The 9,548-nt window shown below is 52.6% G+C and overlaps 2 protein-coding genes across 2 annotated transcripts; both read left to right on the top strand.

The window, feature by feature from the left end:
• Positions 1 to 476: 476 nt before the first annotated feature.
• LOC146429959 (alpha-1-acid glycoprotein 1-like) lies at positions 477 to 2,804 on the top strand. The gene is made up of 6 exons (XM_085077191.1): positions 477 to 628; positions 1,264 to 1,406; positions 1,614 to 1,684; positions 1,954 to 2,058; positions 2,267 to 2,367; positions 2,571 to 2,804. The coding sequence occupies exons 1-6, from the start codon at positions 518 to 520 to the stop codon at positions 2,631 to 2,633; spliced, it is 594 nt and encodes a 197-aa protein (XP_084933317.1). The 5' UTR covers positions 477 to 517; the 3' UTR covers positions 2,634 to 2,804.
• Positions 2,805 to 3,623: 819 nt separating this feature from the next.
• Positions 3,624 to 8,450, top strand: LOC146429958 (alpha-1-acid glycoprotein-like). Its single transcript, XM_085077185.1, has 6 exons — positions 3,624 to 3,842; positions 4,347 to 4,489; positions 5,091 to 5,164; positions 5,846 to 5,959; positions 6,697 to 6,800; positions 8,217 to 8,450. The coding sequence occupies exons 1-6, from the start codon at positions 3,738 to 3,740 to the stop codon at positions 8,313 to 8,315; spliced, it is 639 nt and encodes a 212-aa protein (XP_084933311.1). The 5' UTR covers positions 3,624 to 3,737; the 3' UTR covers positions 8,316 to 8,450.
• Positions 8,451 to 9,548: the final 1,098 nt, after the last annotated feature.

Genomic DNA, 9,548 nt, shown 5'->3' with positions numbered 1-9,548 from the left:
CCCAAGGCCCCTTCCCCATGGAATCCCCCATGGCTTCTTCCCCCACAAGAGCACACCTGAACCCTTTTTCCAGCCTCAGGGAACAGTATGACCCGTATGGACCAAAGCCTCTAGAGCTACCACCCAGCCATGTCCATGAGGGTTTATTTGCCCTGTGGAGGAAAGCCATGTCCCAACATGCCCTCAGTGTCCCCAAGGTCTTCAAACACACCTGGAGCTGCCAAGCGCTTTGCCAGGCACCCACAAAATTAATTGTAGCTTCTGAGAACAAAAGCCTGCATGGGTGAAGTGTTAGGTTGGTGGGGGGGTTTTCCCCTTTTTTTTAGGCTGGAGAAATCCAAGATTTTGCAAGCTGAATTTCCTGCACCTGCTGTTGCTTCATGCCTGAGCAAACAGCCCGGCAGCGGAACAGGCACGTTGGTGCTGGGGATGTCCAGCACTGCTGGCTGCCCTATATAAGGGACAGAGCTGAGCAACAGCCTGGCAGAGCAGGACCATCCTTCTGGACAGCCAGGAGATGTTGGCCACCTTCGCCCTCCTCCTGGGGCTGCCACTGGCCCTGGCCACTGAGCCCCCCAGCTGTGCCCGGCTCGTCCCGGTCACCTTGGACAACACCACTGTCCCTCGGGTAAGCCCTGCCCTCATCCCAGGCACCCATTTTCCCCTTTCCTAGCATCCTTTCCCTTATGGATCTGGGAGGAGGTTATCAGCATCAGCAGCTCAGTGTTTATCTCACTGCCTGTCCATGCTGGTTTTCCTAAAAAAAATCCAGGAGCCCTGGGAAGGGGTGAAGTCTTGCAGCTCTACATCCATAATCTCACAAGCAGGTGCTTTGGGATGCTCCTACTTCCATCTGTCCACGCAAACCAGGCTGGGCAGCACCATCCCAGTGCCTCACCACTCTATTTTAAGTCCTTCAAGTGATGGTGACTCAGGTCATGTGTCTCCATCTGCAAACCCTTCACTGCATAAACAGTGTTTGGTCCCTGGGGAGCTTTTAATGGGAGGAAAGCAATGAGAGCCTGGCACAGAGTAGGAGGGACAGCACTGCAGAAAGAACTGGCCATGCTGGGAGCTGAAAGAGAGCCTTGGCAGAGAAGGGACAAAACCCAGAGACCTTTGGCTCCTGCCCAGGACAGTCACCTCCCGGGGGTGCTCGTGGCTGTGGGACAGCAGGACACAGCACTTGCTTTCACTCACAAGGTGCCTGGGGGTGAACCTGGCACAGCTCTTCCAACCTTATCCACTCTGCTCCCTCTGCAGCTCCTGGGAGAGTGGGTCTACATCGGGGGTGCCTCCAGGTACCCTCCTTACGTGGAGGAGCTGAGAGCATTGACATTCGGGGTGTTTTCCTTCTCTCCTGGCAGCCACGAAGATGAACTCAACGTCACCGAAACCCTAAGAGTGTAAGGACAGGACAGGGATCCACCCTCTGACCTGGCTCACCCACCCCCATGGGCATTTCTATCCTCTGGTGTCAACCTCTGGGCTGAGACACCCCACAGATCTGGGGGTGGAGAGCAGTTCTGCAGTCCCAATCAAGTTCCAAATCACTCGGGCTTGGTTGGGGCAATCTTGATGGTATTTGCTCCCTCTGACCTCTCTGCCCACAGGAACGAGACATGTGTGGTGAGGAACTCCAGCAAGGTCCATATTTTTTGGCAGAACTCCACCCTGATGCATGGTAAAGCCCCAGCTGTGGCACAGAGATGGGATGGGCTGGGGGGGACTCCCACTCCTGCCCCCAGAATTTGGGACCCTGAGCCTTTGACACCTAAAATCATGTCTGGAGGTGGGGGGAGAAAATTTCTTCCACCACACACCACATGCATGGCAGTGCTGTGGGACCAGAGTGGTCCCCACTGGGATGAGTCTCAAGGATAAAGGGTGATAAGCCCCAGCGTGGGGTGATCCTCACCAATGGGGGATTCTCACTGTTTCCATGCCTTCCAGTTGATAATGACCAAGAGCCTTCCGTGGCCAGACTGATCCAAAGTGATGAGGACCTGCTCATCCTGAACCACATCAATGGCAACGTCCCCAGCCTGAGCCTCTCAGGTGAGCAGATGCTTCCCCAGGGACAAATCAAGAGGTGTGGACATTCCTAGTCCTCATAAGCAGGGCAAAAAGCTCCTTTTCCCCTGATGCAGAGAGGGGAAAGAGGGGGACAGGCAGTGAGCTCCCCATCTGCTCTGTGGGGAACAGCCAGGAGAAAAGCACCCCTAAAACTCCCCTCTTCCCCCTTCCTTCTCTATTTCTCTGACAGCACGGACACCCAACGTGAGCAAGGAGCACATGGAGGAGTTCAAAGCCCAGCTGCATTGCCTGGGCTTCACTGAGGAGGAAGTGTTCTACACTTCCAGAGAGGTACAAACCTCTGCCTGGGGTGGATAAGCCCAGGCCAGGCTCTATTTCCATTTGGGATGGGGGTCTGGGGGGAATGTAAGCTTAGTTCCCCAGCACAGCTTCCCTGCTGTGCATCCTCACTCCTTCCAGAGCATCCTCCCCCAGCCATTCCTGATGGTTTTGGGATGAGGGGACATCAACATCCACTCTTCTCTCTCCCATAGCATGTCTGTCCCCTGCCTGGGGAGAAAATGGACGAAGGCAACGCAGATCCACTGCTGGGGTAATCCCCATGGACCCAGTCAGCTACTCCATCCTCATCCTCCTCCAGCCCCAGCCAGGCTCAGCACAGCCTCAGGACCTCCTATCCTATCCAAGTTTTGATTTTTCTTCCTGAATTAAACACCCAGTTTCACTGTTCTCAACTGAGCCCAAAATAAACTCCTGTGTTACAACCACTGGCTGCTCCTGCTGCATTCTCTCTGGGACTACATCAGGACATGGGGACATCAGGACATGAGCACCCATCAGCCCTGACCCCACAGGATGACACACAAGCCTGCCGATCCCCTCGAGTCTCCCCCACCATGACACTTTTAGCACCCAAACAATCCCACCCTCAGTTTTCAAGCCAAATCCCACAAAGCTCCATCTTCACCTGGGGTCTGCACAGGGGTCAGGGCAGGGTGGGGCGACAAAAGGTGACATTGCACCTTCCCTGAGCGTCTCTGAGGAGGGGAAAGGGGAGAGGATGGGACAAACCACCACCCAGGGCCAGACCAAAGGATTTAGGGAGGAAAAGGCAAACAGAAATAATGCCAGAGAAACAAGTCCTGCCTGTCTGACAACATGGGGACAGCAGCAGGACAGAGAAGGTCAGCGAGCTGCCACAGGGGATGTGTCCAACAGGGCAGGGGGGACCTCTGAGGCCCATCAGCACCACTTTTAGGGCCAGTTTTGGCAAAGAAAGTGAAAGCACCTTCTCTTCCAAGCCCCCCTGGGTTTTGCCTGAGACTGGGGAGGGGGGGTCTGCAGCCAAGCCAGAACTAGGGGATGGACTGCATAACATCTCATTAACAAAGCAAGAGACAACCACAGCAGCTTCTCACAGGAAAACAATCGGTAAATTTAGGGCAGATTTAAGTTTTAAATGCAGTGACTGCATCACCACCCCACTCCTACCAACACCTGCCAACAGGAGCCACATCCCAGGCCGGGGCAAGTGCCAAGCACGTGGCTCTTCCCTGGGCATCGGCCTTAAAAGGCACCAGTTGCGACAGCAGTGCAGATCCGGCAGCCCTGGGCACATCCTGTCCCCTCCCAGCAGAGCTGCAGGAGCCAGCAGTGTCTGTCTGTCCCACACTCTGCTCGCCCTGTGCCCTCGGCCAGCCATGGACACTGCCAGACTCGTGGTCATCCTCAGCCTCGCGGCGCTGCTGCCCACAAATGCTGTCCCCTGCGGACCCCAACGCCCGGACAGCACCACGGCCTCCAAGGTAGGAGACAGGGGAGCCTCAGGGCTGCCCACACCTGCAGTGAGCTTGGGGTGCTCTGCTAACCCTCGCTGTCCCCTGGAAAGGGGGAAACCTCTTCTCATCCCCCTGCTCCCCCAGCACATCTGCCAAGGTGCTGTCAGCAAAACACCTGCGACAAACAGGAAATGTTTGCTGTGCAAAACACCTCGAATAACCCCGTTTTCTCCCAACAGTGACCTTGAAACAAGGCGGGTGGCTGGGTATTTTTGGGTGCAAATCCCCCACAAGAGTGCAGGGCTGTCCTGACCCTGCCACACCACCCAGGGCACCCACAGCCAGTGCCAGCACCCTTCCCACCCCACACTCAGCTATTCTTTTTCCCCAGTTCATTTGCAAAGGTTTCACCTTGTCACTGCAAATGCAAGAGGGAGAACCAGCAGCAATATCCATTTTGCCACAGGGAGGGTGGAAATCTCCTCCCACAAACCCAGCAGCTCTCAGCACCCTGTCCCTCTCTCCCCACAGCTGCTGGGGACATGGCTGTACGTGGCAGGGGCTGCCCAGTACCCCCCGCACCAGGTGGAGCAGCAGCTCATCGACCATGCCTATCTGCGGGTGGATTCCAATGCCAGCGGGCAGGAGCTGCTCATCACCCACTACGTGGCCGTGTAAGATGCACTCCCTGGGCTCTCAACCCATCCCCTCCCTGCTGCAGCCCCAAAACCTTTCAGCACAAGACACCAGCATAGTTCCAGATTGGTTTCTCCAAAAGGAATCTCTCCTGTCTGCTCTGTGCATACTCTCCTCTATTCCTCATCCCCTTTATTTGCTTATTTATTTCAATAGACCCCAGGGTTAGGGAAATTTTGCAGGGCAAGGAGGTCTCACAGGCACCTCTCCACGGGAGGAGACCTTGTGCCACAGCTGCTGATTCTGCCAGGCACCAAAAGCCATTTCCCCCAGAGGGTCAGACTTTCAGAGGATTAATTTTTCTGTGCCAACACAGGCAGCTCTTTGAGGTTTCAGTTATTTCAGGGTGGAAAACGTCTCACTACCAACTAGTGGGGGAGCAAAGGCAAGGCTGAGACCACAAGCTGCCGCTGGAGGTCAGGCAAATGCTCGGGAGAAACGCCTTGATTTTAACAGTGAGAGCAATTAATCCTGTGAAGGAGGTGGCAGCTGCCCGGTGTGGGGTCAGAACCAGAGCTGGATTTTTGCTCGTCCTTTCCTGACCATGGCATCACCTCCTTCCCATCTCTCTCTCTCCAGGGGGGACCAATGTTTCACCAACAACCTCACCTATTTCGATGTCATCGTCGGCAATGCCACGCTGGTGAAAAAAGGTGAGCAGTAGGGTGGGGTTATCACTCAGCACATGGATTGAGACACACAAAGGGCTCATGCCCATGTTTACATCATTTGAGACATTTAATTCTTGAGTCTCTTTGCCTGTTTGAAGACTCAGTGAGCTCCAAACAGCTCCCCAAGCCCAGGGGCAGCCCAGGTCATCCCTGCTCCTGGGGCACCCCAAGGATCACAGCCCCACAAAACCCCACAGAGCAATGCTGTGCCAGGAGCAAACCTGCTCCCATCCCTGCAGGAGAACACCATCCTGCTGGTGAAGTTATTTCACAATTCCTTGGGGGAAAGGAGGGAACATTCCCGGCAGGTTTCAGAGGATTAAAGAAGCCTCTCCCGTTCTGAATTGCTTCCTCCTTGCTGAGGAAATGGGGTGAGCCAATCTGGGGTGGGAATTGCAACCCCCTGGAGTACAGTTTGCACACCACATCCCAACAGCAGGACAGGAGCTGGGTGGCTTTGGCTCCTTCACACCCCAGCCCCATTTTAAAGAAATTCCATTTATATAAACCAAGAGCCAAAAAAATCACCCTATTTCAGGACATTTGTCCTCACCTGCTGCTGAGGATTGAATCCCAGGGACTAATGACATTGCCCACACCTGGGCTGGAGTTAATTGCTGCTGTAGCACTGAAAATGTCTATATTGTGTCTGTTCTCTCCAAGTCAGGACCCATCAAACTGAGGGGATGCTGATGAACGTCAGCTCTGACGACCTTTTACTCGTCCAGTATGAAATGCAGAAGGACATGCAGACGTATTTGGGGCAGTATTTCTATGGTAAGGAATTCCATCCTAAAGTAATTTAAAGCTATCACAGGACACCAACGCATGAACATAAAATTATAAAGTAAAACCACGCAACAACTTGGTTTCACCAACAGTCAGTGACTTTTCTGAGACCATGGCTCCAGGGCTTACAGGATTTGCAAACCCCACATCTCTTGGCAGAGCAGTAAAGAGCAAGTTAAAGACTAAACCCATTTACACCATAAATATTCAAAGAACAGGAAGCAAATACAATTCGGCATCAATATCACTGTAAAATCTCAATATTTTCAAGCCAACCATGATGTTCCAGTACTTATCTCCCAGGGCAGAGCACGTGGCTTTGCAGTGCCAAAGCTGATCAGATTTACCCACAACCCCAGAGCAGCAGTTTTGACCCTGATAAGGCTCCCTATCACCCTGCCAGGCTGCCAAGCAGTTGTTTAAGAGATTTTGAAGACACATATAGAAAATTGATTCTGTACTCAACCGTGGTCCCTCCTGACACCCCAGGAGTATCAGACCATCCTTAACCCCTTTAAGCAGACAGGACCAGAGTTGTTTGGGAGAGGGTTAAAACCAGAGATGCCCAAGGCTGGTTTCATTCAGGTGTGTTCAGTGTGGGGTGACCATGTCCACAGCAAGCCCTGGTGGGAGGGGAGGCAGCAAGGGCAGGGATGTGGCACAGAGAGCTGTGCTGAGGCCACCAGTCCATATCTAACACCTGACAAACCCTTCTCCTTGTCCAGCCCGGAACAGGAACATAACCAGAGCCGAGCAGGAGGAATTTGAGCAGAATGCTGAGTGCCTGGGGCTGAGGCCAGACCAGGTCGTGTATGCACCATGGAGAACGGTATGGGCACTCTGGGGGGACAGCAGAGCCACCATGGCCCTGTGCCAGGCAGGGGGGCAAGACCCTGGGCTGCAACCCCAGCTGCCAAACCGGGGTCTTGGAGAGCCGTTTTCAACGTGGTGGAAATGGTTTAGAGGATTAAATAACCACAGGCTTGCTTCAACAGAGGTTTAAAATTGCGCCCTTAAAGCAAATAACTGCACCTGAGTATCTCCACTGGGAAACCTGTTAACAGCCTGATTACGCCTGCTGGGGGCAAGTAGCTAGAGTATGGGATTTTTGCCCTGAAATTACTGATTTTGCCCCCCAGCAGGAACCAGCTGCCCCCAGGAGCTGCAGCAAAGGGCGGGAGGCCCCAGCAATCTTTTCCTTCAGGTTTTCCACCAAAACATTAACCAGGTCTAATCCTTGCCTCTGTCACCTGATTTAAGACATTTTATACTGCAAATGACCAAGTCCCAAACTCAGCTTGACAAGGGGCTCCCATTTGCAAAGTGAAGGTGAAAAATATCTTACCTTTTGCTGCTCTGTTCTGGTCATCTGCTCATCCATATCAGGAGGCTCTCAGTTCTCAGAGGTGCCCCAAACTCCACACCAAGCCACCAGGCTGCATCCAACATTGTCCCCAACACTTATCCAGCCTCAAGAGACTTCTTTTAAAACTGTGCCCCACAGGCTATGGGAAACTGGGGGCAGAGGGTGTGAGGGCAGAGAGTGAAACCCTCAAAATAGGGCTGGGGCAGGATTAGGCTTCCTCTGATTTAGCAAACGAGCAGCACCTGGGAGGCAGAGCCCAGCTCCTCTACATTAACTGCACACAGCTGTGGACTGGGGGATGCAGTGTCTGGATCACATTTAAATTTGGGCAAAATGAGGGGATGTCAGGTGTCTGTGATTACAAGCTCTGGTGCAATTAGGGTTGGCAGTAACTGGCCAAGGTAAGCCACTGCACCTGAGGAGTGAAAAACCAATTAGACAAACACAGAAAATGTTTTGGGAACGTTTGTAAGCAGGCTGAAGGAGATGAATGTGAACAGTCTCTGAGCAGACTCACAAAGCCTGTGTCAGCTGCAGGCATTAACAGAATTTAATCCATGCTTAGTTCCTGGGCAGCATTATTTCCCCCAAAGTTTGTGTTCCCCCTTTCCTTCAGAGCTCACTTACAGAGCCTCCAGCATAGCCCAGCTTTGCCACTGAAATTTAGTTTCCTCTTTCCAGCCCAGGCCTGGAAAATGGGACCAGCAGGAGCTCAGCACTGGGGCAAGCATTGTCTGTGCCTGGGAAGCTCTGAGCTTCTTTTGCCCCTCTTAGATATACTCAGCTAAAAGGGGAAAGGAGAATACTCCTTTCTTCAGTACATTCTCTCTCGTTGGTGCCTTGGCAGGTTCACTCACCCTGGTTTTGGTGTTTTGACAGGACGTGTGTCAAGCAGAATTGGAAGGTGGTCAAAGTCCACACCCAGAGTCCACAGCTGCTGCCACAGCATCCCCTGCTCCAGGCAGCACAGAGAACTGAGCCCATGATGGGCAATAAATGTCTTCTTCACGTGATGCAATTTGGTGCCAAACTGTTTGAGAGCAGAGGGTTCTGTAGAGGTTAGAAGTGGGGAATGCAAAAGGAAAATAAAAACCCAATTGATCTTTTGTGTCATTCAGCTATGGGAGGAGTTGGGAAGAGTCAACCTGGAGCTTCACATCGAGCTCGGAAAAGAGCTCTGCCAAAAAGCTGCAGTGCAGCAGTGAGAGAGGCCAACCAGGAGAGGGCAATCATTTACTATTTTAAAAGCCAAGCAAGCCAAGCATTTGAGGAGTAACTGCGATATAAGAATTCTGGAAACTTATCTTTAATTGTGCAGCCTGAGGAAGAGGGGGGCCTTAGCCAAAAGCAGCCACCCAATTCTCTTGACACCATTTTGACTACCAGGCAGCCCAGGTGGGACAGAGCTTTTGAACCAGGCAAGTGCTCCCTGATAATGTCCATCCACACTGTGGTTTGCAGTGTCTGACACTGACAAATTGTCCTCCTGCCAGAGGGAGGGGGTGCTAATCCAACCCAGCCTGGATTTTTACTTTCCCAGAGAAAAGGTCATGTTTTCTCATTTCCCAGCAAGCTCAGCACCCTGGAGATGAGAAATGCCAAGACTGACGTTGTTCTCTGTGTCTCCAGTACAGCCCTGACTTAGCAGGCACCTCACATCCCTCATCCCACCCCCAGCCCCAAAGGAAGGACAACACCATCACTGCCATTGTGAAAGGGGGCGAGTTTAACAAAAAACTGCTGCTGCTGTGTGTCTGGAGAGTAATTCAGTCTCAGCTCTAACCTAGTAATTAAGCACTGAAAATATCTCTCTTCCTTTAAAAGGAAGAAAAGTAGAAAAGCCAGAGAGGAGGCAGCAGCAAGCCCCGTGACTCCCTCTGCAGCTCCAGGGTACTCTGCCTCTGTCCAGCTGCCTTTTCCAGCTAAAATTTCAGTGTTGAGCCTTTGGACAGACTCCTCCAGCAAAAATGAGTTTTACAAGATCACAGAATTATTAAGGTTGTCCTCCTGGTGTCCAATCTGAACCTCCCCTGACAGAGTTGTGGAGAGTGAGAAGGTCTCCCTTGAGATTCCTTTTCCGCAGGATAAGAAATAAGTTCAGCCCGTTCCCTCCAGGTCTCGAGGCACAGATACCCAGCCAGCCCTTGTTTGAGACACCTCTTAATCAGCTTGTGATGAGAAACATAACTCCCACAGCTCTCTAGAGGGCAG

The sequence above is a fragment of the Lichenostomus cassidix genome, chromosome 17 (assembly GCF_008360975.1).
Source record: "Lichenostomus cassidix isolate B80296 chromosome 17, HeHo_3.0, whole genome shotgun sequence".
Taxonomy (NCBI): Eukaryota; Metazoa; Chordata; class Aves; order Passeriformes; family Meliphagidae; genus Lichenostomus; species Lichenostomus cassidix.
This window is presented reverse-complemented; position numbering and strand designations above follow the sequence as displayed.

Excerpts from the sequence above, each read along its gene's own strand:
- LOC146429959 (XM_085077191.1), top strand. The coding sequence starts at position 518 with ATGTTGGCCACCTTCGCCCTCCTCCTGGGGCTGCCACTGGCCCTGGCC. Across the intron at positions 1,407-1,613 it reads GTCACCGAAACCCTAAGAGT|GAACGAGACATGTGTGGTGA; the intron begins GTAAGGACAGGA and ends CTCTGCCCACAG. Across the intron at positions 1,685-1,953 it reads GAACTCCACCCTGATGCATG|TTGATAATGACCAAGAGCCT; the intron begins GTAAAGCCCCAG and ends CATGCCTTCCAG.
- LOC146429958 (XM_085077185.1), top strand. The coding sequence starts at position 3,738 with ATGGACACTGCCAGACTCGTGGTCATCCTCAGCCTCGCGGCGCTGCTG. Across the intron at positions 4,490-5,090 it reads ATCACCCACTACGTGGCCGT|GGGGGACCAATGTTTCACCA; the intron begins GTAAGATGCACT and ends CTCTCTCTCCAG. Across the intron at positions 5,960-6,696 it reads TTTGGGGCAGTATTTCTATG|CCCGGAACAGGAACATAACC; the intron begins GTAAGGAATTCC and ends CTCCTTGTCCAG.